This window comes from Leptodactylus fuscus, unplaced genomic scaffold, assembly GCF_031893055.1.
Source record: "Leptodactylus fuscus isolate aLepFus1 unplaced genomic scaffold, aLepFus1.hap2 HAP2_SCAFFOLD_204, whole genome shotgun sequence".
In the NCBI taxonomy this organism is placed as follows: Eukaryota; Metazoa; Chordata; class Amphibia; order Anura; family Leptodactylidae; genus Leptodactylus; species Leptodactylus fuscus.
Genome location: NW_027440227.1, coordinates 66672 through 94248, shown reverse-complemented (window position 1 = coordinate 94248; position 27577 = coordinate 66672). Strand labels below are relative to the sequence as shown.

At 45.8% G+C, this 27577-nt stretch overlaps 1 protein-coding gene across 1 annotated transcript in view; it reads right to left on the bottom strand.

Moving 5' to 3' along the window:
* Positions 1-6030: 6030 nt before the first annotated feature.
* The window catches only part of LOC142187361 (interferon-induced GTP-binding protein Mx2-like), a 40304-nt gene continuing 18757 nt past the window's right edge, over positions 6031-27577 (bottom strand). Inside the window, exons 7-13 of the mRNA XM_075261563.1 lie at positions 19999-20077; positions 19750-19872; positions 19513-19654; positions 18635-18793; positions 18427-18503; positions 6969-7202; positions 6031-6261 (exon numbers count right to left, since the gene is read on the bottom strand). Coding sequence (XP_075117664.1) covers positions 6031-6261; positions 6969-7202; positions 18427-18503; positions 18635-18793; positions 19513-19654; positions 19750-19872; positions 19999-20077 — 1045 coding nt within the window. The remainder of the gene's footprint in view (positions 6262-6968; positions 7203-18426; positions 18504-18634; positions 18794-19512; positions 19655-19749; positions 19873-19998; positions 20078-27577) is intronic.

Genomic DNA, 27577 nt, shown 5'->3' with positions numbered 1-27577 from the left:
GTTGTATATGTGTATATTGTATGTTATGTATATGTGTATGTTGTGTATGTTGTATGTTGTATATGTGTATATTGTATGTTATGTATATGTGTATGTTGTATGTTGTATATGTGTATATTGTATGTTATGTATATGTGTATGGTGTTTGTTGTGTATGTTGTGTATGTTGTATATGTGTATATTGTATGTTATGTATATGTGTATGTTGTGTATGTTGTATATGTGTATATTGTATGTTGTATATGTGTATATTGTATGTTATGTATATGTGTATGGTGTTTGTTGTGTATGTTGTATGTTGTATATGTGTATATTGTATGTTATGTATATGTGTATGGTGTTTGTTGTGTATGTTGTATATGTGTATGGTGTTTGTTGTGTATGTTGTATGTTGTATATGTGTATGGTGTTTGTTGTGTATGTTGTATGTTGTATATGTGTATATTGTATGTTATGTATATGTGTATGTTGTGTATGTTGTATGTTGTATATGTGTATATTGTATGTTATGTATATGTGTATGTTGTATGTTGTATATGTGTATATTGTATGTTATGTATATGTGTATGGTGTTTGTTGTGTATGTTGTGTATGTTGTATATGTGTATATTGTATGTTATGTATATGTGTATGTTGTGTATGTTGTATATGTGTATATTGTATGTTGTATATGTGTATATTGTATGTTATGTATATGTGTATGTTGTGTATGTTGTATGTTGTATATGTGTATATTGTATGTTGTATATGTGTATATTGTATGTTATGTATATGTGTATGGTGTTTGTTGTGTATGTTGTATGTTGTATATGTGTATGGTGTTTGTTGTGTATGTTGTATGTTGTATATGTGTATATTGTATGTTATGTATATGTGTATGGTGTTTGTTGTGTATGTTGTATGTTGTATATGTGTATATTGTATGTTGTATATGTGTATATTGTATGTTATGTATATGTGTATGGTGTTTGTTGTGTATGTTGTATATGTGTATATTGTATGTTATGTGTATGGTGTTTGTTGTGTATATTGTATGTTGTATATGTGTATGGTGTTTGTTGTGTATGTTGTATATGTGTATATTGTATGTTATGTATATGTGTATGTTGTGTATGTTGTATATGTGTATATTGTATGTTATGTATATGTGTATGGTGTTTGTTGTGTATGTTGTATGTTGTATATGTGTATATTGTATGTTGTATATGTGTATATTGTATGTTATGTATATGTGTATGGTGTTTGTTGTGTATGTTGTATATGTGTATATTGTATGTTATGTATATGTGTATGTTGTGTATGTTGTATATGTGTATATTGTATGTTATGTATATGTGTATGGTGTTTGTTGTGTATGTTGTATGTTGTATATGCTGCGGATAGTTTTTCAGCCTTTGCTCCAATGCATATATATAAATAAATAAATAAATAAATAAATAAAAAAACACAAAATTTAGCAAAAACCTGTAACGCGTTCCTATAGTGATGTACAGTCTGTGTTTCCGTGGTTACAGAGCGAAGTGTGCAGGGTCACAAAGGGTTATTGGTAGTCTGTAACCATGGAGACACATTGTACACAATAGTATCCCGGGTGTGAGGGAACGTTCCGGCTGTAGCTCAATCTTCAGGGGACATTGTATTGTGTGCAGCCAACGGGGGGCAGAACACCGTACTGGGGCATTAGAGGGGCAGAACACCGTACTGGGGCATGGGGGGGGGGGGCAGAACACTGTACTGGGGCATTAGAGGGGCAGAACACTGTACTGGGGCATGGGGGGGGGGGGCAGAACACTGTACAGGGGCATTAGAGGGGCAGAACACCGTACAGGGGCATGGGGGGGGGGGGGGGCAGAACACCGTACTGGGGCATTAGGGAGGCAGAACACTGTACTGGGGCATTAGAGGGGCAGAACACTGTACAGGGGCATGGGGGGGGGCAGAACAGTGTACTGGGGCATTAGGGAGGCAGAACACTGTACTGGGGCATTAGAGGGGCAGAACACTGTACAGGGGCATGGGGGGGGGCAGAACAGTGTACTGGGGCATTAGGGAGGCAGAACACTGTACTGGGGCATGGGGGGGGGGGGCAGAACACTGTACTGGGGCATTAGGGAGGCAGAACACTGTACTGGGGCATTAGAGGGGCAGAACACTACAGAGGCATGGGGGGGGCAGAACACTGTACTGGGGTATTAGGGAGGCAGAACACTGTACTGGGGCATTAGGGAGGCAGAACACTGTACTGGGGCATTAGGGAGGCAGAACACTACAGAGGCATGGGGGGGGGGGGCAGAACACTGTACTGGGGCATTAGGGAGGCAGAACACTGTACTGGGGCATTAGGGGCAGAACACTACAGAGGCATGGGGGGGGGCAGAACACTGTACTGGGGTATTAGGGAGGCAGAACACTGTACTGGGGCATTAGGGAGGCAGAACACTGTACTGGGGCATTAGGGAGGCAGAACACTGTACTGGGGCATTAGGGAGGCAGAACACCGTACAGGGGCATTAGAGGGGCAGAACACTGTACTGGGGCATTAGGGAGGCAGAACACTGTACTGGGGCATTAGGGAGGCAGAACACTACAGAGGCATTAGGGGGGCAGAACACTACAGAGGCATGGGGGGGTAGAACACTGTACTGGGGTATTAGGGAGGCAGAACAGTGTACTGGGGCATTAGAGGGGCAGAACACTGTACTGGGGCATTAGGGAGGCAGAACACTGTACTGGGGTATTAGGGGGGGGCAGAACATCCTACAGGGGCATTAATGGGGCAGAACACCGTACTGGGGCATTGGGGGGCAGAACACTACAGAGGCATTAGGGGGGCAGAACACTACAGAGGCATTAGGGGGGCAGAACACTACAGAGGCATTAGGGGGGCAGAACACTACAGAGGCATTAGGGGGGCAGAACATCCTACAGGGGCATTAGGGGGGCAGAACACTACAGAGGCATTAGGGGGGCAGAACATCCTACAGGGGCATTAGGGGGGCAGAACACCGTACATTTACATCGTACATAAGGGCATGACACCACACAAGAGATGCAGTAGATTTTATGTAACAAATTATTGTCTTGTGGTGATACAAATAGTTGCAGAAGTCTCCCCCCCTCCCCCTCCCCTCCCCTCCCCCCTATAATATGAGCGCATGTCGGTGTGTTATGAAGTATTGGTTCCCGCGTGCGTTGTGATTATGTAAATACGTTTCTACCAGATTTATCTTTTTTATTTCTGCGTTTTGTAAATATCAATAAAAAGCTGAAAATGTAATTTTTTTTTAAATGGAAATAAAAAGAAATCGTTTAAATGCTGAAATTGTGTTTTTATTTGGCGGCTTCACTGGAGAATCTAATCTGTGTCCTAGTTATCGGATGGTCAAAAATTGGGAATACAAGGGGGCGGGACAAAGTTCTATGTGGGCGGAGTTAGCAAGTAGAAAATGATAGTATTATCCTACCTCCCGGGTCGGGTCCCGCAGTCCTGGTCAGCAGGAGGTATGTCCAGTCCGGAGAGGACGCAGATGAGTTGAATACAATGGGGAATCTGGAGGGGAGCGGCCCCCACCTCACCACTGTGCCCCCGCCTGCTTGGTGGGTTTAGATGAGCTGCAGCGGGTACATATGATGTCACGGGAATGGGTGGGGCCTCCCCGAGCAGGGCGGGGTCTCTTCCATAAGAGATCTGGAAGAATAGAAAGCAGTGAGGTGTCTTGTAGGACTGCAGGATGGAAGGGGAGAGAGAGCCTGGGACTGTATAATGGAGGGGGGAGGGGGGGGCAGCGTCAGCGCACGGCATAGTCGGGCAAGTGCCGGGGCCCACAGAGCCTCTGGGGGCCCCCAGCACAGAACGCAGGTGCAGCGTTCTGTGCTGATGCCTGGCTGCCGTGCTCACCCACCCCACTCGCGTACTCACTCTACCCGCAAACTCACTTGGAGTAGGTGAAGCTGCCGCGTAGGTGACGCCGCGCTCCTGTGTGACGTCACGTGCGTCATCCAGCCGCAGCGGCGCGCAGTGTCCTGACTCCAGTCCCGCCTCCTGCAAGCAAGCAAGAAGGACAGGACCGGGCTCCAGGCCGCTGGTGAGTATTCTTCAGGGGGGAGAGGGGGGTATGGAATTTCCAGCTGTTTGTATTAGGGGGTCTCAGTACAGGCTGGGGAGAGCAAGAGCCTGAGACGCCTTAATAGTGTCAGCAAGTGAAAGGGTCTTTATTTCAACCTATAAAGTACAATAAATTAAATAAATAAAGAAGACCGGACGACTTCAGGGAGAAGATTGTGGCTTTTTTTATATAATAAAAGGATTAACGGCTTCAATAAACATTTTTTTAAAGTTGTGTTTTTTTGTTAATACTTATTGTTGGCTTAGTAGTGGAAGCTGTCTAATAGACTAACCCTATCTCTAACACTAACCCCCCACTTATTACCCCGGTACCCACCGCCACCAGGGGTACTGGGAAGAGCCAGATACCGTCAGAAACTGACGATGCAGGACTGGGTGGCAGCAGGCTGGTATCATTAGGCCAAAATAAATGTCCCTTGCCACCCTGATAGTGTCCATAACCAGCCAGATACAAAACCAAGCAGCAGCAGCCTGACACTATCAGGGTGGCAAGGGCCATTTATTTTGGCCTAATGATACCAGCCTGCTGCCACCCAGTCCTGCATGATCAGTTTCTGACAGTCCAGGCCTGACGGTATCTGGCTCTTCCCAGTACCCCTGGTGGCGGTGGGTACCGGGGTAATAAGTGGGGGGTTAGTGTTAGCCATTCTACTGGCTAAGGGGGTGTTCACACTACCGTCAGTGTCGGACAGGTAGTGTCCGCTGTTAATGTCCGTTCAAAATCTTGTGCAGACATTAGCAGTGGACACTTCCTGTGTCCCGGACATTCTGCACTGATATAAATGGACGTCTTTTTACAGTCTTTTACAGTCCATGTCTGCCCATAAAAACCTGGAGCCGGCCCTGGGGGGGTAGTGATGTATTTACATGGGACTGCATGTTGGAGGAGGCTGTGGGGATTGGACTGATGTTTAGGGTGAGAGTCCCTGGGGTACTGTTGACATTGAGGGAGACGGGGTCTTTGTGGTGCTGCTGGCATCTGAAGGAGGGCAGGGGTCCTTAAACTGGGGGCAGCTGGAGGGGGATGTTAATATCCTCCTCCATTTGCCCCAATTTAATGTCCCCCATCAGCTAACCCCACAGTTTAATGTCCCCCTCTATTTGCCCCAGCTGTAGACTGTGGGGTCCATTTGAGGGGAACATTATAATGTGGGGGTGTAATATTCGGGTTATTGTCTGGGATATAACGAGAAATGGCTCGGAGTGGGAGGAGTCCAATTAGAAGTGGGTGGGGCTACATTTGCCAGGTCGCGCTGTGCACGCCACATATTGTGTCCCCCTTTCTATATTATACATGAGCAAACCCGGCTCCTCCCAATGATCAGGTAACATTGGGTTAATTTAACTAACTTTATTAATAAGACTGCACAAATGACAAACCTTCTGTTCCTTTTCTCTTAAACAAACTTTATTGACAGTGATTTCGGGCAGTGCACTTCTGGCCCGGGGAATTTGCCACCCGTCTGGGTCAGTTCTCCATTTGGGAGCCTTCTAGACATTCGGGGAGTGTTGGTAAGTATATGGGATCCTCAGGGAATTAAATGCCTGTGTACAACATAAGACACCCCAATAATAGACAACAAGTGGGGGCCATTACAGATTTAGCATTGGGGCACTGGAGAATTGGCAAGAATGAGCAACCATTGGATTTCTCCCAATGTTCTTCCTGACACCTCTCCCTGCCCCCATGCTTTACACTGCAGCTCTACTTGCTGAATTGATTGTCCACAGAGATGTCCTACGGGGTGAGAACAGATTTATTACAAAATACTCGACTACAAGACTAAACAGCCCCTAGTAATAAATACATCAGCATCCAATGGTCACCAGCGGGTCCTAGAGCGGGTCTCACTGATGGCGCTGCAGGCTAGCCGCACACAAGTAACTTTTAGGGGAAGTGATAACTAGCATGGGAATTTGGCTAATCTCTCTTGGGCCGCCCCCAGACGCTTGATCTGCTCCTGGAGATTCTTGCGCTCTCTGGCCAGGTCGTCCTTCTCACTTAGTAAGATGTTGATGTTCTCTCTGTCCTGGAGCAGGAGCAGCATTTGGGCCTGGAGCCGGTCAGCAAACTCCTGGAGCATGTAGTGCAGAATGATCAGCGGGATCTGGTTGGACAAACGGGCAGTCGCGTTCTAGAGTAAAAAGATACGGAAGGGAGAAGTGATGTCATCAATCCGAGAAACCCTCCTAACCTCTGACCTATAGCTGTTTACGGACGTCCCTTATAGGCTTGTATTCCTTTACGTCCTACAGCAGCGCAATGAGGGGTATTGTGCCCCGGAATCCAGAGAGACCCCGACCCACCCCCTTGTAGTTCTTCTGTCCTAAGTGGAGGTGGAGGGGAGGTCTCTCTGACCTCACTTGTGGTATCTCTTACCTAAGTGGGTTTCCTTTGTTCCCCTATGTGGTTAGGGGGCTCAGGTGTGGCGGGGGAGGGGGGGATAGGTTGACATAGGAGTAGAGATGAGTAAGTGGTATTCGATCAAATACCTCGCTGCCATAGGAATGCGTGGAAGCGGCCGGACACCAAGGGGTTAAGCGCATATCCGATTTACTATTCACCACAATAGACTCTCTAATCCACCCGGACAAGGAGGGTTCAGGGGTTTAGAATTTGTCCCAAAGAAAACAATCTCATATAAGGAGATGGAAAAGTTAAAAAAGATTTGGCTTTTGGAAGATGAACAAATGTAAAAATTTGCTGTGTCCCATAAGGGGTTAATCTTACTGGATGGGGGCGGGGACCTCTCTTACATTTCGCTCTCTTACAGGTTTCGTCAGGTCGCCCGGATTGCGTTCCTGGGGCCGCGCTGAGCACCAGATGGTTCTTTCCACTTACCTTGAAGTAGGCCTGGATGTGATGTGACATCTCCTCCATAGACAGCTGTATCTGCGATGGTGTGGAAGCTTTTCCCAGTATAACAGCAGGGGTGGCAGCCTCTCCCCGGACGTCCTTCAGAGTTGCCCCATAAAGCGAGTCCTGGCAGTAGATGATCTGCTCCATCCTGAACTGTGCCCGGATCACTTCCTCGGCCTTCTTGTGTTGCTCGCTGCAAATATTTTCTAGCTTTCCCTTTGAAAACATGAGAAAAGTCCAGTAAAGCCGTCGCCCCCTAGAGGTCGGGTAACAAGCAGTGGGTTCATAATAATAATCTGCCACTCCTTGCAGCTTCTCTCCGGGTCGCCAGAAATGGTCGTGAATCTCTCACCCAGACACCATTTTTTTTTCTTTAAATGTAGATTGTGAGCCCCTCCCCCCCCCACATAGAGCTCACAATGTACATGTTTCCCTATCAGTATGTCGTTGGAATATGGGATGGAAATCCATGCAGACACGGGGAGAACATACAAACTCCTTGCAGATGGTTTTATGCCCTTGGTGGGATTTGAACACCAGGACCCAGCGCTGCAAGGCTGCAGTGATAACCACTGAGCCACCGTGTGACCTCTCACCCAGACACAATTTTTACACGTTTTTATGTTAAACTTTTTTTTTAAGATTTTGCCTTTTTTATTTTTAATGTGTGATATCATTATTCTGCAGTTTTCACTCTGGCCACAAAGCCTAATAGTATCCTGACATTTGCCACTTCTATCATGATTTTCTTTGCAGCAGTCACCTCATTTACATCACAGGCAGAATTACAATAGAAGATAACACTTGACCCCTCATTACATCACTACTGACAATAGATGATGTCACAGCTTCGCTCCTCCCCTTCCCTGCACTGAGCATGTCTAGAAAACTCTCTCATAGACTTCAATGAGTCGGCTCCAGACTATTACTGTCTATGGCCATGACTGTGCTGTAAAGCAGATCAGTAAGTGTGCTGTTACTAGATCAGAGGAGGAGCTCACTCAAGATGGAGACAAGATGGAAATAAGATGAGGACAAGATGGAGATAAGATGGAGTCAAGATGGAGATAAGATGGAGATAAGATGGAGTCAAGATGGAGATAAGATGGAGTCAAGATGGAGATAAGATGGGGACAAGATGGAGGCAAGATGGAAACAAGATGGAGATAAGATGGGGAAAGATGGAGATAAGATGGAGACAAGATGGAGGCAAGATGGAGACAAGATGGAGATAAGATAAGGACAAGATGGAGGCAAGATGGAGATAAGATGGAGACAAGATGGAGATAAGATGGAGACAAGATGGAGACAAGATGAAGATAAGATGGAGACAAGATGGAGGCAAGATGGAAACAAGATGGAGACAATATGGAAACAAGATGGAGACAATATGGAAACAAGATGAAGATAAGATGGGGACAAGATAGAGGCAAGATGGAGACAAGATGGAGGCAAGATGGAGATAAGATGGAGGTAAGATGGAGGTAAGATGGAGGCAAGATGGGGACAAGATGGAGGCAAGATGGAGATAAGATGGAGGCAAGATGGAGGTAAGATGGAGGTAAGATGGAGGTAAGATGGAGGTAAGATGGAGGCAAGATGGGGACAAGATGGAGGCAAGATGGGGACAAGATGGAGGCAAGATGGAGGCAAGATGGAGATAAGATGGAGGTAAGATGGAGGCAAGATGGGGACAAGATGGAGGCAAGATGGGGACAAGATGGAGGCAAGATGGAGATAAGATGGAGGCAAGATGGAGATAAGATGGAAACAAGATGGAGACAAGATGGAGATAAGATGGGGACAAGATGGAGGCAAGATGGGGACAAGATGGAGGCAAGATGGGGACAAGATGGAGGCAAGATGGGGACAAGATGGAGGCAAGATGGAGGCAAGATGGAGATAAGATGGAGGTAAGATGGAGGCAAGATGGGGACAAGATGGAGGCAAGATGGAGATAAGATGGAGGCAAGATGGAGATAAGATGGAAACAAGATGGAGACAAGATGGAGACAAGATGGGGACAAGATGGAGGCAAGATGGGGACAAGATGGAGACAAGATGGAGATAAGATGGGGACAAGATGGAGGCAAGATGGAGATAAGATGGAGGCAAGATGGAGACAAGATGGAGATAAGATGGGGACAAGATGGAGGCAAGATGGGGACAAGATGGAGGTAAGATGGAGGCAAGATGGAGATAAGATGGAAACAAGATGGAGACAAGATGGAGATAAGATGGGGACAAGATGGAGGCAAGATGGGGACAAGATGGAGGTAAGATGGAGATAAGATGGAGACAAGATGGAGATAAGATGGGGAAAGATGGAGGCAAGATGGCGATAAGATGGAGGCAAGATAGAGACAAGAAGGAGGTAAGATGGAGATAAGATGGAGATAAGATGGAGACAAGATGGAGGCAAGATGGCGATAAGATGGAGGCAAGATAGAGACAAGAAGGAGGTAAGATGGAGATAAGATGGAGGCAAGATGGGACAAGATGGAGGTAAGATGGAGACAAGATGGAGGCAAGATGGCGATAAGATGGAGGCAAGATAGAGACAAGAAGGAGGTAAGATGGAGATAAGATGGAGATAAGATGGAGATAAGATGGGGAAAGATGGAGGTAAGATGGATATAAGATGGAGGCAAGATGGAGATAAGATGGAGGCAAGATAGAGACAAGATGGAGGTAAGATGGAGACAAGATGGAGGCAAGATGGAGATAAGATGGGGACAAGATGGAGATAAGATGGAGATAAGATGGAGACAAGATGGAGGCAAGATGGAGATAAGATGGGGACAAGATGGAGATAAGATGGCTGCCCCCAGAATCATGGACAGAAAATAGGATAAAAAATCTACAATCAGAAAATAAAAACAGATTAGAAAAAAGTGATATTTCACCATCTGGATTACGTTATAGTCGGGCGAACCTTCCAAGGCTAATTTTGGGTTTAGGTGGCTCCGGTCCCTGATTCATTTCAGGCTGAACTAGAGATCATGACAATTGGTGCACCCATGTGATTGGGCCACAGTGGTGACCCCGTATGCATGACATCACCAGGAAGTCACGGATGGTAACGAAGGATGAGTATGAATGCTTCTTACACACACCCCCCTCGGCCTCCTCCTACACTATTATACTGCAACGCGTGTCCAAGCTGCCATTTTAGTGAGAGAAGAATCCAAATTTTGTTAAAACCTGAACGATCTGAGATATTTGGGTCGACCACGGCAGGTGAGGAAGTTGTTCGCCCATCTCTAGTTTTAATAAATAAAAAAATAAAAATGGCTCTACATAGATGAACATCAACCGGCCCTATCATGTGACCTTCTGAGAGCCAATGGTGGGGGAGGTAAGGCCTAAGGTGCCCCATGTGGATCCTTGGAGGCCAATCTGTTATAGCCAGCCCATAAGGCTGCATTCACACAGATATTTGTGGCGCTGTTTTTGCCACAATAACTCAAGTAAAGAATCAGCAGTGAAAAACAGACTCGCATTGACTTCAATGGGTTCCATTTTTCAGAGCTGATTCTTTTTTTTCTTTTAATGTAGATTGTGATCATTGTGAATGAAGCAGAAGAACCTCTTGAAGTACAAAGATGGAAGGTGGACCTGGAGGAAGCAGAGAGTCTCCGGAAGTACAAAGATCTAGAGATCCAACCGAGCAGGAGGTGGAACTAGAGGAAGCAGAGAGTTTCCAGAAGTACAAAGATCTAGAGATCCAACCGAGCAGGAGGTGGAACTGGAGGAAGCAGAGAGTTTCCAGAAGTGCAAAGATCTAGAGATCCACCTGAGCAGGAGGTGGACCTGGAGGAAGCAGAGAGTCTCCGGAAGTACAAAGATCTAGAGATCCAACCGAGCAGGAGGTGGAACTAGAGGAAGCAGAGAGTTTCCAGAAGTACAAAGATCTAGAGATCCAACCGAGCAGGAGGTGGAACTGGAGGAAGCAGAGAGTCTCCAGAAGTGCAAAGATCTAGAGATCCACAAGAGAAGGAGGTGGAACGGGAGGAAGCAGAGAGTCTCCGGAAGTACAAAGATCTAGAGATCCACCTGAGCAGGAGGTGGAACTGGAGGAAGCAAAGAGTCTCCAGAAGTGCAAACATCTAGAGATCCACTTGAGCAGGAGGTGGAACTGGAGGAAGCAAAGAGTCTCCAGAAGTGCAAAGATCTAGAGATCCACAAGAGAAGGAGGTGGAACTGGAGGAAGCAGAGAGTCTCCGGAAGTACAAAGATCTAGAGATCCACCTGAGCAGGAGGTGGAACTGGAGGAAGCAAAGAGTCTCCGGAAGTGCAAAGATCTAGAGATCCACCTGAGCAGGAGGTGGAACTGGAGGAAGCAGAGAGTCTCCGGAAGTACAAAGATCTAGAGATCCACCTGAGCAGGAGGTGGAACGGGAGGAAGCAGAGAGTCTCCGGAAGTACAAAGATCTAGAGATCCACCTGAGCAGGAGGTGGAACGGGAGGAAGCAGAGAGTCTCCGGAAGTACAAAGATCTAGAGATCCACCTGAGCAGGAGGTGGAACTAGAGGAAGCAGAGAGTCTCCGGAAGTGCAAAGATCTAGAGATCCACCTGAGCAGGAGGTGGAACTGGAGGAAGCAGAGAGTCTCCGGAAGTACAAAGATCTAGAGATCCAACCGAGCAGGAGGTGGAACTGGAGGAAGCAGAGAGTCTCCAGAAGTGCAAAGATCTAGAGATCCAACCGAGCAGGAGGTGGAACGGGAGGAAGCAGAGAGTCTCCAGAAGTGCAAAGATCTAGAGATCCACAAGAGAAGAAGGTGGAACGGGAGGAAGCAGAGAGTCTCCGGAAGTACAAAGATCTAGAGATCCACCTGAGCAGGAGGTGGAACTGGAGGAAGCAAAGAGTCTCCAGAAGTGCAAACATCTAGAGATCCACTTGAGCAGGAGGTGGAACTGGAGGAAGCAGAGAGTCTCCGGAAGTGCAAAGATCTAGAGATCCACCTGAGCAGGAGGTGGAACTGGAGGAAGCAGAGAGTCTCCGGAAGTACAAAGATCTAGAGATCCACCTGAGCAGGAGGTGGAACGGGAGGAAGCAGAGAGTCTCCGGAAGTACAAAGATCTAGAGATCCACCTGAGCAGGAGGTGGAACGGGAGGAAGCAGAGAGTCTCCGGAAGTACAAAGATCTAGAGATCCACCTGAGCAGGAGGTGGAACTAGAGGAAGCAGAGAGTCTCCGGAAGTGCAAAGATCTAGAGATCCACCTGAGCAGGAGGTGGAACTGGAGGAAGCAGAGAGTCTCCAGAAGTGCAAAGATCTAGAGATCCACCTGAGCAGGAGGTGGAACTGGAGGAAGCAGAGAGTCTCCGGAAGTGCAAAGATCTAGAGATCCACCTGAGCAGGAGGTAACACTGGAGGAAGCAGAGAGTCTCTGGAAGTACAAAGATCTAGAGATCCACCAGAGCAGGAGGTAACACTGGAGGAAGCAGAGAGTCTCTGGAAGTACAAAGATCTAGAGATCCAACCGAGCAGGAGGTGGAACTAGAGGAAGCAGAGAGTTTCCAGAAGTACAAAGATCTAGAGATCCAACCGAGCAGGAGGTGGAACTGGAGGAAGCAGAGAGTCTCCAGAAGTGCAAAGATCTAGAGATCCACAAGAGAAGGAGGTGGAACGGGAGGAAGCAGAGAGTCTCCGGAAGTACAAAGATCTAGAGATCCACCTGAGCAGGAGGTGGAACGGGAGGAAGCAGAGAGTTTCCGGAAGTACAAAGAACTAGAGATCCACCTGAGCAGGAGGTGGAACTGGAGGAAGCAAAGAGTCTCCAGAAGTGCAAACATGTAGAGATCCACTTGAGCAGGAGGTGGAACTGGAGGAAGCAAAGAGTCTCCAGAAGTGCAAAGATCTAGAGATCCACAAGAGAAGGAGGTGGAACGGGAGGAAGCAGAGAGTCTCCGGAAGTACAAAGATCTAGAGATCCACCTGAGCAGGAGGTGGAACTGGAGGAAGCAAAGAGTCTCCGGAAGTGCAAAGATCTAGAGATCCACCTGAGCAGGAGGTGGAACTGGAGGAAGCAGAGAGTCTCCGGAAGTACAAAGATCTAGAGATCCACCTGAGCAGGAGGTGGAACGGGAGGAAGCAGAGAGTCTCCGGAAGTACAAAGATCTAGAGATCCACCTGAGCAGGAGGTGGAACGGGAGGAAGCAGAGAGTCTCCGGAAGTACAAAGATCTAGAGATCCACCTGAGCAGGAGGTGGAACTAGAGGAAGCAGAGAGTCTCCGGAAGTGCAAAGATCTAGAGATCCACCTGAGCAGGAGGTGGAACTGGAGGAAGCAGAGAGTCTCCAGAAGTACAAAGATCTAGAGATCCAACCGAGCAGGAGGTGGAACTGGAGGAAGCAGAGAGTCTCCAGAAGTGCAAAGATCTAGAGATCCAACCGAGCAGGAGGTGGAACGGGAGGAAGCAGAGAGTCTCCAGAAGTGCAAAGATCTAGAGATCCACAAGAGAAGAAGGTGGAACGGGAGGAAGCAGAGAGTCTCCGGAAGTACAAAGATCTAGAGATCCACCTGAGCAGGAGGTGGAACTGGAGGAAGCAAAGAGTCTCCAGAAGTGCAAACATCTAGAGATCCACTTGAGCAGGAGGTGGAACTGGAGGAAGCAAAGAGTCTCCAGAAGTGCAAAGATCTAGAGATCCAACCGAGCAGGAGGTGGAACTGGAGGAAGCAAAGAGTCTCCGGAAGTGCAAAGATCTAGAGATCCACCTGAGCAGGAGGTGGAACTGGAGGAAGCAGAGAGTCTCCGGAAGTACAAAGATCTAGAGATCCACCTGAGCAGGAGGTGGAACGGGAGGAAGCAGAGAGTCTCCGGAAGTACAAAGATCTAGAGATCCACCTGAGCAGGAGGTGGAACGGGAGGAAGCAGAGAGTCTCCGGAAGAACAAAGATCTAGAGATCCACCTGAGCAGGAGGTGGAACTAGAGGAAGCAGAGAGTCTCCGGAAGTGCAAAGATCTAGAGATCCACCTGAGCAGGAGGTGGAACTGGAGGAAGCAGAGAGTCTCCGGAAGTGCAAAGATCTAGAGATCCACCTGAGCAGGAGGTGGAACTGGAGGAAGCAGAGAGTCTCCGGAAGTGCAAAGATCTAGAGATCCACCTGAGCAGGAGGTGGAACTGGAGGAAGCAGAGAGTCTCCGGAAGTACAAAGATCTAGAGATCCACCTGAGCAGGAGGTGGAACTAGAGGAAGCAGAGAGTCTCCGGAAGTACAAAGATCTAGAGATCCACCTGAGCAGGAGGTGGAACGGGAGGAAGCAGAGAGTCTCTGGAAGTACAAAGATCTAGAGATCCACCTGAGCAGGAGGTGGAACTGGAGAAAGCAGAGAGTCTCCGGAAGTGCAAAGATCTAGAGATCCACCAGAGCAGGAGGTGACACTGGAGGAAGCAGAGAGTCTCCGGAAGTACAAAGATCTAGAGATCCACCTGAGCAGGAGGTGGAACGGGAGGAAGCAGAGAGTCTCCGGAAGTACAAAGATCTAGAGATCCACCTGAGCAGGAGGTGGAACGGGAGGAAGCAGAGAGTCTCCGGAAGTACAAAGATCTAGAGATCCACCTGAGCAGGAGGTGGAACTAGAGGAAGCAGAGAGTCTCCGGAAGTACAAAGATCTAGAGATCCACCTGAGCAGGAGGTGGAACGGGAGGAAGCAGAGAGTCTCCGGAAGTACAAAGATCTAGAGATCCACCTGAGCAGGAGGTGGAACGGGAGGAAGCAGAGAGTCTCCGGAAGTACAAAGATCTAGAGATCCACCTGAGCAGGAGTTGAAACTAGAGGAAGCAGAGAGTCTCCGGAAGTGCAAAGATCTAGAGATCCACCTGAGCAGGAGGTGGAACTGGAGGAAGCAGAGAGTCTCCGGAAGTGCAAAGATCTAGAGATCCACCTGAGCAGGAGGTGGAACTGGAGGAAGCAGAGAGTCTCCAGAAGTGCAAAGATCTAGAGATCCACCTGAGCAGGAGGTGGAACTAGAGGAAGCAGAGAGTCTCCGGAAGTACAAAGATCTAGAGATCCACCTGAGCAGGAGGTGGAACGGGAGGAAGCAGAGAGTCTCCGGATGTACAAAGATCTAGAGATCCACCTGAGCAGGAGGTGGAACTAGAGGAAGCAGAGAGTCTCAGGAAGTACAAAGATCTAGAGATCCACCTGAGCAGGAGGTGGAACGGGAGGAAGCAGAGAGTCTCCGGAAGTACAAAGATCTAGAGATCCACCTGAGCAGGAGGTGGAACGGGAGGAAGCAGAGAGTCTCCGGAAGTACAAAGATCTAGAGATCCACCTGAGCAGGAGGTGGAACTAGAGGAAGCAGAGAGTCTCCGGAAGTGCAAAGATCTAGAGATCCACCTGAGCAGGAGGTGGAACTGGAGGAAGCAGAGAGTCTCCGGAAGTGCAAAGATCTAGAGATCCACCTGAGCAGGAGGTGGAACTGGAGGAAGCAGAGAGTCTCCGGAAGTACAAAGATCTAGAGATCCACCTGAGCAGGAGGTGGAACTAGAGGAAGCAGAGAGTCTCCGGAAGTACAAAGATCTAGAGATCCACCTGAGCAGGAGGTGGAACGGGAGGAAGCAGAGAGTCTCTGGAAGTACAAAGATCTAGAGATCCACCTGAGCAGGAGGTGGAACTGGAGGAAGCAGAGAGTCTCCGGAAGTGCAAAGATCTAGAGATCCACCAGAGCAGGAGGTGACACTGGAGGAAGCAGAGAGTCTCTGGAAGTACAAAGATCTAGAGATCCACCTGAGCAGGAGGTGGAACGGGAGGAAGCAGAGAGTCTCCGGAAGTACAAAGATCTAGAGATCCACCTGAGCAGGAGGTGACACTGGAGGAAGCAGAGAGTCTCTGGAAGTACAAAGATCTAGAGATCCACCTGAGCAGGAGGTGGAACTGGAGGAAGCAGAGAGTCTCCGGAAGTACAAAGATCTAGAGATCCACCTGAGCAGGAGGTGGAACTGGAGGAAGCAGAGAGTCTCCGGAAGTACAAAGATCTAGAGATCCACCTGAGCAGGAGGTGGAACTGGAGGAAGCAGAGAGTCTCCGGAAGTGCAAAGATCTAGAGATCCACCTGAGCAGGAGGTGGAACTGGAGGAAGCAGAGAGTCTCCGGAAGTACAAAGATCTAGAGATCCACCTGAGCAGGAGGTGGAACTGGAGGAAGCAGAGAGTTTCCGGATGTACAAAGATCTAGAGATCCACCTGAGCAGGAGGTGGAACTGGAGGAAGCAGAGAGTCTCCGGAAGTACAAAGATCTAGAGATCCACCTGAGCAGGAGGTGGAACTGGAGGAAGCAGAGAGTCTCCGGAAGTACAAAGATCTAGAGATCCACCTGAGCAGGAGGTGACACTGGAGGAAGCAGAGAGTCTCCGGAAGTACAAAGATCTAGAGATCCACCTGAGCAGGAGGTGGAACTGGAGGAAACAGAGAGTTTCCGGAAGTACAAAGATCTAGAGATCCACCTGAGCAGGAGGTGACACTGGAGGAAGCAGAGAGTCTCTGGAAGTACAAAGATCTAGAGATCCACCTGAGCAGGAGGTGGAACTGGAGGAAGCAGAGAGTTTCCGGAAGTACAAAGAACTAGAGATCCACCTGAGCAGGAGGTGACACTGGAGGAAGCAGAGAGTCTCCGGAAGTACAAAGATCTAGAGATCCACCTGAGCAGGAGGTGGAACTGGAGGAAGCAGAGAGTTTCCGGATGTACAAAGATCTAGAGATCCACCTGAGCAGGAGGTGGAACTGGAGGAAGCAGAGAGTCTCTGGAAGTACAAAGATCTAGAGATCCACCTGAGCAGGAGGTGGAATGGGAGGAAGCAGAGAGTCTCCAGAAGTGCAAAGATCTAGAGATCCACCTGAGCAGGAGGTGGAACTGGAGGAAGCAGAGAGTCTCCAGAAGTGCAAAGATCTAGAGATCCACCTGAGCAGGAGGTGGAACTAGAGGAAGCAGAGAGTCTCCGGAAGTACAAAGATCTAGAGATCCACCTGAGCAGGAGGTGACACTGGAGGAAGCAGAGAGTCTCCGGAAGTACAAAGATCTAGAGATCCACCTGAGCAGGAGGTGGAACTGGAGGAAGCAGAGAGTTTCCGGAAGTACAAAGATCTAGAGATCCACCTGAGCAGGAGGTGACACTGGAGGAAGCAGAGAGTCTCCGGAAGTACAAAGATCTAGAGATCCACCTGAGTAGGAGGTGGAACTGGAGGAAGTAGAGAGTTTCCGGAAGTACAAAGATCTAGAGATCCACCTGAGCAGGAGGTGACACTGGAGGAAGCAGAGAGTCTCTGGAAGTACAAAGATCTAGAGATCCACCTGAGCAGGAGGTGGAACTGGAGGAAGCAGAGAGTTTCCGGAAGTACAAAGAACTAGAGATCCACCTGAGCAGGAGGTGACACTGGAGGAAGCAGAGAGTCTCCGGAAGTACAAAGATCTAGAGATCCACCTGAGCAGGAGGTGGAACTGGAGGAAGCAGAGAGTTTCCGGATGTACAAAGATCTAGAGATCCACCTGAGCAGGAGGTGACACTGGAGGAAGCAGAGAGTCTCTGGAAGTACAAAGATCTAGAGATCCACCTGAGCAGGAGGTGGAACTGGAGGAAGCAGAGAGTTTCCGGATGTACAAAGATCTAGAGATCCACCTGAGCAGGAGGTGAACTGGAGGAAGCAGAGAGTCTCTGGAAGTACAAAGATCTAGAGATCCACCTGAGCAGGAGGTGGAACGGGAGGAAGCAGAGAGTCTCCGGAAGTGCAAAGATCTAGAGATCCACCTGAGCAGGAGGTGGAACGGGAGGAAGCAGAGAGTCTCCGGAAGTGCAAAGATCTAGAGATCCACCTGAGCAGGAGGTGGAACTGGAGGAAGCAGAGAGTCTCCGGATGTACAAAGATCTAGAGATCCACCTGAGCAGGAGGTGGAACTGGAGGAAGCAGAGAGTCTCCGGAAGTACAAAGATCTAGAGATCCACCTGAGCAGGAGGTGGAACTGGAGGAAGCAGAGAGTTTCCGGAAGTGCAAAGATCTAGAGATCCACCTGAGCAGGAGGTGGAACTAGAGGAAGCAGAGAGTTTCCGGAAGTACAAAGATCTAGAGATCCACCTGAGCAGGAGGTGGAACTGGAGGAAGCAGAGAGTCTCCGGAAGTACAAAGATCTAGAGATCCACCTGAGCAGGAGGTGGAACTGGAGGAAGCAGAGAGTCTCCGGAAGTACAAAGATCTAGAGATCCACCTGAGCAGGAGGTGGAACGGGAGGAAGCAGAGAGTCTCCGGAAGTACAAAGATCTAGAGATCCACCTGAGCAGGAGGTGGAACTGGAGGAAGCAGAGAGTTTCCGGAAGTGCAAAGATCTAGAGATCCACCTGAGCAGGAGGTGGAGTGTTGGATTAAGGCCTCAGGTCCCTGGTGGGGTCACGTGCCACCTACATACCGCCATATTCTGAGAATGATAGACATGATGGTCTTACCTTTGCACTTCTGTACAGATTGGGGTAATGGGTAAAGTGTTTCCAGGCCAGATTATTGAAGGTTGACCTGATGACCTCTAAAAAATAAAAACAAATGGACTTTTAGCAGTTTGTACAATTACATGGGGATCACATGGTCACATTTGGTGGCTTTAGGACCACGGACCAGCAGTTATGTCCCTTGTCAGTGACTCGGAGACGTTCCTACCTGTAACTTCGTTCAGCTTGTCAATGGACGGCTGCTCAAAGGTCCGGATTTGATCCCTCGCAATATTTTCGAATGTTTTGTAGTTGACAAATCCCATAAGTTCCCGACCACGATGTTTGTTCTCATAAACGGAGACGTCGGCTTTTATATCTCGCGGGACTGTAACGTAAAGGATCGCTGATGAAATTGCTATGAAAGGAAGAACCAGCCTTTACATACAGTGTGTGCATTAGTTTTAGGCAGGTATGGAATGTTTTTGGAACTAGAAGGGTTAATGCTTTATTTTTGTCAATTAACAATATTAAGTGAATGAAGAAAAGAGAAATGTAAATCCCATCAATATTGGGTGTGACCTTTGCCCTTGGAGGAGGAGCCTGGGAGAGATGATCCGGCCCCCACAGATATCGCCCTGATCTCATCATCATTCAGTCTGTCTGGGATGCCATGAAGACACAGACGGACTGGAGCAAGCAACATCCACAGAAGATCTGGGCTTCGTCCTCCAAGATAGCGGCGGGAACAACCTACAAAAACTGTCTGCAAGGCAAAGGTCACCCCAAACATTGATGGGATTTACATTTACACCTGCCTAAAACATTTGCACGGTGCTGTATATTTGGCTGCTTGTTTCCCATTTTGGTTCACTGAAGCCAGAATAAAGAGTGATTGGCTCATCTGAATGGCCGCCATGCAGGGCTGGAATAAGATTGAGGCAAGTCAATGAGACCCCCCAACCCCCCAACCCAGCCCGACTGCACATGACTCCGGCCAAACTGCAAAGTGACAACTTGAGCGCCTTGAAAAAAAGTACGGTGACCAGCTGTCACATCTCTGACCCCAAGGAATTGGGGTGGGCCCATAGATATGTCTCCACCTACATTTATTAGCCCGACCCTTCAGGACCCATTCCCAGTTGCAGAGTTTGTTTCGGATGTCGGTGAAAAGTTTCTGGTGATTTTCCGGGACTTCTTCTTCTCCTTGTACGACTTCAGTGATTCCTTCTCCAAAATGTCTGACACACTGTCAAGACAATTGAAGACTATGAATGAGAGTGTATTGAGCCTTGGCGGCCATGTTACATTGCACTTTATAAGCCCTGCCCACACAACGCTTACATCTATGAGGAATAAGAGCTTCTCTGACTCCGCCTCCGGGACTCCAGTGCCGATTATCTTCAGTCTGTTCTCTGCCTCGCGAAGTTTGACTTTAATCTGGTTCTCCAGGGTTGGAATAGTCCTCTAAACATAAAGAATCCATAAATGTGATACAACCCCCCTCATATCCACCAGCCATATACTAGAGTAGCCTACCCAGCAGTACCAGGACTGGTAACACTAACCCTCCACCGCTCTTCTAGGACTTACTCTAATATGGTCCACAAGTTCATTAGTAAGCTTTTCGGCTAGTAAGGAGATAGTGGCCCGACCCTCCTGGAGAAGAACCCTGAAAAATATCACAACAGCAGAGAAAAGATAAAGGCTTGTCTATTTGTGTCGCACGAGATCGTTTGTTACTCTGACCCCTTTTTCTTTTTGAAGTGCTCTACAAAGGCATCTAACACTTACAGTGTAGGATCAGCTCCTGGGGTAGGCTATTCCACAGATCTATTGTCCTTACAGTGTAGGATCAGCTCCTGGGGTAGGCTATTCCACAGATCTATTGTCCTTACAGTGTAGGATCAGCTCCTGGGGAGGCTATTCCACAGATTTATAGTCCTTACAGTGTAGGATCAGCTCCTGGGGTAGGCTATTCCACAGATTTATAGTCCTTACAGTGTAGGATCAGCTCCTGGGGTAGGCTATTCCACAGATCTATTGTCCTTACAGTGTAGGATCAGCTCCTGGGGAGGCTATTCCACAGATTTATAGTCCTTACAGTGTAGGATCAGCTCCTGGGGTAGGCTATTCCACAGATTTATAGTCCTTACAGTGTAGGATCAGTTCCTGGAGAGGCTATTACACAGATCTATTGTCCTTACAGTGTAGGATCAGCTCCTGGGGAGGCTATTCCACAGATTTATAGTCCTTACAGTGTAGGATCAGCTCCTGGGGAGGCTATTCCACAGATTTATAGTCCTTACAGTGTAGGATCAGCTCCTGGGGAGGCTATTCCACAGATCTATTGTCCTTACAGTATAGGATCAGCTCCTGGGGTAGGCTATTCCACAGATTTATTGTTCTTACAGTGTAGGATCAGCTCCAGGGGAGGCTATTCCACAGATTTATAGTCCTTACAGTGTAGGATCAGCTCCTGGGGAGGCTATTCCACAGATTTATAGTCCTTACAGTGTAGGATCAGCTCCTGGGGAGGCTATTCCACAGAGTTATAGTCCTTACAGTGTAGGATCAGCTCCTGGGGAGGCTATTCCACAGATTTATAATCCTTACAGTATAGGATCAGCTCCTGGGGTAGGCTATTCCTCAGATTTATAGTCCTTACAGTATAGGATCAGCTCCTGGGGAGGCTATTCCACAGATCTATTGTCCTTACAGTATAGGATCAGCTCCTGGGGAGGCTATTCCACAGATCTATGGTCCTTAGGGGAAGCCCTAAAAAATTATTTTGCGGGCCCTTGGTCTGGAGCCCTAAAAAATTGAGTTGCAACCCCCTGGGGGGGGGGGGGATAATGGAAATATATATTTTTTAAAAAATTTAGAATTAGGGGCTGGGATTGTAGCAGGAGGAGGAGGAGGAAGAGTAAATTGGGTGCTGGCAGCTTCTCTCCAGTACCTGGGCTCTGGAGTGGATACCCAGCTGGTTATCCACGTCCTCGCCCACGTCCCCTGCTGCCGCTGGCAGCCCCTCTCCAGTACCTGGACTGTGGAGTGGATATACAGTTGGGTATCCACGTCCACGTCCTCGCCCACGTCCCCTGCTGCTACGCTGCTGTATGATGTATTGAGCTCTGATAAGATCTGTTATTTCCGGCCTAACCCAAGCTATGAAAGCCCTGACTGTATATAAATGCCCTGACTGTATATAAATGCCCTGACTGTATGTAAATGCCCTGACTGTATGTAAATGCCCTGACTGTATATAAATGCCCTGACTGTATATAAATGCCCTGACTGTATGTAAATGCCCTGACTGTATGTAAATGCCCTGACTGTATATAAATGCCCTGACTGTATGTAAATGCCCTGACTGTATATAAATGCCCTGACTGTATGTAAATGCCCTGACTGTATGTAAATGCCCTGACTGTATATAAATGCCCTGACTATATATAAATGCCCTGACTATATATAAATGCCCTGACTGTATATAAATGCCCTGACTATATATAAATGCCCTGACTGTATGTAAATGCCCTGACTGTATATAAATGCCCTGACTGTATATAAATGCCCTGACTATATATAAATGCCCTGACTGTATGTAAATGCCCTGACTGTATATAAATGCCCTGACTGTATATAAATGCCCTGACTATATGTAAATGCCCTGACTGTATGTAAATGCCCTGACTGTATATAAATGCCCTGACTGTATATAAATGCCCTGACTGTATGTAAATGCCCTGACTATATATAAATGCCCTGACTGTATGTAAATGCCCTGACTGTATATAAATGCCCTGACTGTATGTAAATGCCCTGACTGTATATAAATGCCCTGACTGTATGTAAATGCCCTGACTGTATGTAAATGCCCTGACTGTATATAAATGCCCTGACTATATATAAATGCCCTGACTGTATATAAATGCCCTGACTGTATGTAAATGCCCTGACTGTATATAAATGCCCTGACTATATATAAATGCCCTGACTGTATGTAAATGCCCTGACTGTATATAAATGCCCTGACTATATATAAATGCCCTGACTGTATGTAAATGCCCTGACTGTATATAAATGCCCTGACTATATATAAATGCCCTGACTGTATGTAAATGCCCTGACTATATATAAATGCCCTGACTGTATGTAAATGCCCTGACTGTATGTAAATGCCCTGACTATATATAAATGCCCTGACTGTATATAAATGCCCTGACTATATATAAATGCCCTGACTGTATATAAATGCCCTGACTGTATATAAATGCCCTGACTGTATATAAATGCCCTGACTATATATAAATGCCCTGACTGTATATAAATGCCCTGACTGTATGTAAATGCCCTGACTGTATATAAATGCCCTGACTGTATATAAATGCCATGACTGTATGTAAATGCCCTGACTGTATGTAAATGCCCTGACTATATATAAATGCCCTGACTATATATAAATGCCCTGACTGTATGTAAATGCCCTGACTGTATATAAATGCCCTGACTGTATGTAAATGCCCTGACTGTATATAAATGCCCTGACTGTATGTAAATGCCCTGACTATATATAAATGCCCTGACTGTATGTAAATGCCCTGACTGTATATAAATGCCCTGACTATATATAAATGCCCTGACTGTATATAAATGCCCTGACTATATGTAAATGCCCTGACTGTATGTAAATGCCCTGACTGTATATAAATGCCCTGACTGTATATAAATGCCCTGACTATATATAAATGCCCTGACTGTATGTAAATGCCCTGACTGTATATAAATGCCCTGACTATATATAAATGCCCTGACTGTATATAAATGCCCTGACTATATGTAAATGCCCTGACTGTATGTAAATGCCCTGACTATATATAAATGCCCTGACTGTATGTAAATGCCCTGACTGTATATAAATGCCCTGACTGTATATAAATGCCTTGACTGTATATAAATGCCCTGACTGTATATAAATGCCCTGACTGTATATAAATGCCCTGACTGTATGTAAATGCCCTGACTATATATAAATGCCCTGACTGTATGTAAATGCCCTGACTGTATATAAATGCCCTGACTGTATATAAATGCCCTGACTATATATAAATGCCCTGACTGTATATAAATGCCCTGACTGTATATAAATGCCCTGACTGTATGTAAATGCCCTGACTATATATAAATGCCCTGACTGTATGTAAATGCCCTGACTGTATATAAATGCCCTGACTATATATAAATGCCCTGACTGTATATAAATGCCCTGACTGTATGTAAATGCCCTGACTGTATATAAATGCCCTGACTATATATAAATGCCCTGACTGTATATAAATGCCCTGACTGTATATAAATGCCCTGACTATATATAAATGCCCTGACTGTATATAAATGCCCTGACTATATATAAATGCCCTGACTGTATGTAAATGCCCTGACTATATATAAATGCCCTGACTGTATATAAATGCCCTGACTGTATGTAAATGCCCTGACTGTATATAAATGCCCTGACTGTATATAAATGCCCTGACTGTATATAAATGCCCTGACTATATATAAATGCCCTGACTGTATATAAATGCCCTGACTGTATGTAAATGCCCTGACTGTATATAAATGCCCTGACTGTATATAAATGCCCTGACTGTATATAAATGCCCTGACTGTATATAAATGCCCTGACTGTATATAAATGCCCTGACTATATATAAATGCCCTGACTGTATATAAATGCCCTGACTATATATAAATGCCCTGACTATATGTAAATGCCCTGACTATATATAAATGCCCTGACTGTATGTAAATGCCCTGACTGTATATAAATGCCCTGACTATATATAAATGCCCTGACTGTATGTAAATGCCCTGACTATATATAAATGCCCTGACTGTATATAAATGCCCTGACTATATATAAATGCCCTGACTGTATGTAAATGCCCTGACTATATATAAATGCCCTGACTGTATATAAATGCCCTGACTGTATGTAAATGCCCTGACTGTATATAAATGCCCTGACTGTATATAAATGCCCTGACTGTATATAAATGCCCTGACTGTATATAAATGCCCTGACTGTATATAAATGCCCTGTATCGCCCTGAGAACAAGCTCTCCCTATCACTCCAACACTGAAATGACACCAATAGGGCGGCGCCGTTCTTATAAATGGGAGGTCACATGTTTTCGGCAGCCAATGGGTTTTTTCAATTTTTTTCACTGCCTCCGTTGTCGTAGTTCCTGTCCCACCTCCTCTGCGCAGTTATTGGTGCAAAAAAACGCGCCAGGGAAGGTGGGAGGGGACACAAATTTTTACTGCGTATGCGGCCTGGTATTCGATTGGGAATGAATACATCGAACGCCAGGATATTCGACCGAACGGCGTTTGCTCATCTCTAATTGTGACATATCTTTGTTGTATTCTGAGTTCACACACCGTCCTGTGAATATATTCGCCGCTCCGTATAACCTGGCGTTTGTAATATTGGCGCCTTCTTGTACATGGCAGAGGAGTCTTTGCACAGATGTAACTGCTGCTTCTGCTCTGCAGGGGCGGATCCAGGGCCGGGCGAGCCGGGCAACCTCAGCGGGGCCCCGCGGCGCGGCCCGGACCTAACAAAATGGTCCCGGTCGGCATGTCCCGATTTCCTGCTTTAACGCTGAGCTCCGGCATTTGTAGCCGCGATGTGATGACGTCACATCACTCCTACAATATGTGAATGAGGGAGAGAGCTGCGGGGAAGCGAGGGACCTGGCCTTGTCCACGATAGGAAGAAGTCATCTTGTTATAAATCAGTGTAGAGGTTTATTAATATCTTGAAGGAAAACACAGGAACAGGGAAAATGTCCAAATAACACAAATATCAGTCAATTGTCAATAGCTTACATCTTCAGAGAAGTTAAATCATCTGGATATCTTGTAGTTACAGCTTGGTTCATGCTTGTCATCTGGTTGGTGGACTTGGGCTGGTTACGACGTCCATGGATGTCCATCTGCCTGGACCACCCACCCTGGTGTTCCCAAAGACAGACCTCCTGGTCTTCCCCTGGTCTTCCCAAAGACAGACCCAGACATGTGTATTTCTTACTCATTTATATTCATGAGAGGGGGTGTTACCTTCCATCTTGTAGCTATGTGAGGAGATTTCTAAAATAGTGTACACTAACCGCACCCATGTTCCAAGAATATAAGACTATGATGTCAGTAGAGTGTTAACCCCATGTCTGCTAGAGAATATTGTAAATATATAATATTTAACATTTCCCCCTTTTGAGAGTGAAATATCTGTTTGAACTCTCAAGATATACCATACGACAATATTCATACAATTAGATTATATCTTCTTTCTTCTTTGCTGAATACTGGAACTTAATTTTCATTAATTGTCCATATAACAATAATTTCATCAATTTGCAATACATTTTGTCATTAATAAATGTTATGGTATATTATGGTAAACTGTGATCAAAGATGGAAACAATTTGATCCATTATCTAACCTACACCTGATGAAGGCTCTTCTTTCATCGTCTGGTCTTCTGGTCATCTCTTCTTCCATCATAATAGAAGGCTTATTACCACAAATGTAGTTCTTGACTTAAAGTCCTTCATAGATTTCCTCCGTGTTGTGCAGATATTATAACATTGTCCATTAAAGTTCATATTATGAAGATATTGATATAACAACAAAGTCCATATGTTATGTTTCACTTTACCAAGACATAGACTGTAGAGGAGTTTTTCCTTTTGTAATTCCCTTGACCACCTGTCACTGTACAATCATGTGACACTTCTGGAGCAATACTGCAAAAGCAAGGCAAGTGTGAATTCTGACATCATCCCTGCTGCTTGTCAGTAAGGTTCAGTCCTGGAATCTCAGTCTCTTGGATACACAATATCTGTGTTTGGGTTTTATCATTCACAACCCTTTTGCTCACCAAACACCTTGAAGTCTTGAAATAGAGAGGATTCCACCAAACATTGATGAGGACGTCTTTATATCTGTCCAATCATCAGCTGATCAAAGGTTCCAACCTCCAGTAATAATTTTTAAACACAGTCCTTGGCATAAGCTTAAGCATATAGCATCATACCTTCAGATTTTGTCTTTTCCCGCACATCTTCTCCTTGTAACTGTTAAAAGTCTTTTTATTAACATTTGATATCAAACTTTATCATAATCTTGGACTTGATTGAAGATAAGTTTTCTTTCCCTAATAACTAAGCCAAACTAGGCAATTAACTAAACTATAATATCACAGTGTACCATACCATTCATTTATATATCATACTTCTCTTTATATTGTATCAATATTTATATTTGACTTATAAAGATATTGATATTCAATACATTTATCAAACTATCAGATAATAGTACTTTGGATACAATTATCTATGTAAACATCATATATCAACATATATCTTTATATCTATATGTATGAATATATATGTGTACTTTACTTGTGATGACAAATTGCAACATGACTTTGACATATAATGTGATTATTAATTACCATTCTATAGACAATCACAATATTTATTCTTTAGTTAGAACTTTTCACCAATTATACTAAACATATGTTCCTATATGAATGTGTTATCATACTTAATCATACATTTTCCTAAAGTTTAGTCACTTTATTTACCTTTTTTAATAAGAAATAATTTTATTTTGAACATTACTTTATTAAATATCATTGTGTTCTTTATCTGAGACACAATATTAACCCTTTATTCATAAAACGTATGTGCCTAAAGTTTCCTCTTAACACCTCGTCTCTTCACAGACTCCTGTGACCTTTTTCACCTTTCAGATACCTCCAATACCAAGAATAGAGACAAGACTTAAGACACTTGACTCTGTCTTACACTTAACTGTATATATTCTTGTGTACTGGCTGTATGTGAATACCATATATATAAAATAAGTATATAAAACATAAACATTTCAAAATATGTCACATCCTATAATCAGAAGTTTAAAGAATAAACCAGAGACTATCTCTCTTGATATCCCATATCCTTTGATGATATTATACTTCTCCTTTCATGAAGATGATTAGCTTATCTTATTTGCATATAAGACACTTATGTTTTCCCAATGTTTGTTTTCCCAATGTTTGTAGATGTTGATGTGTGTAAGTGTATGCAAGTGTGT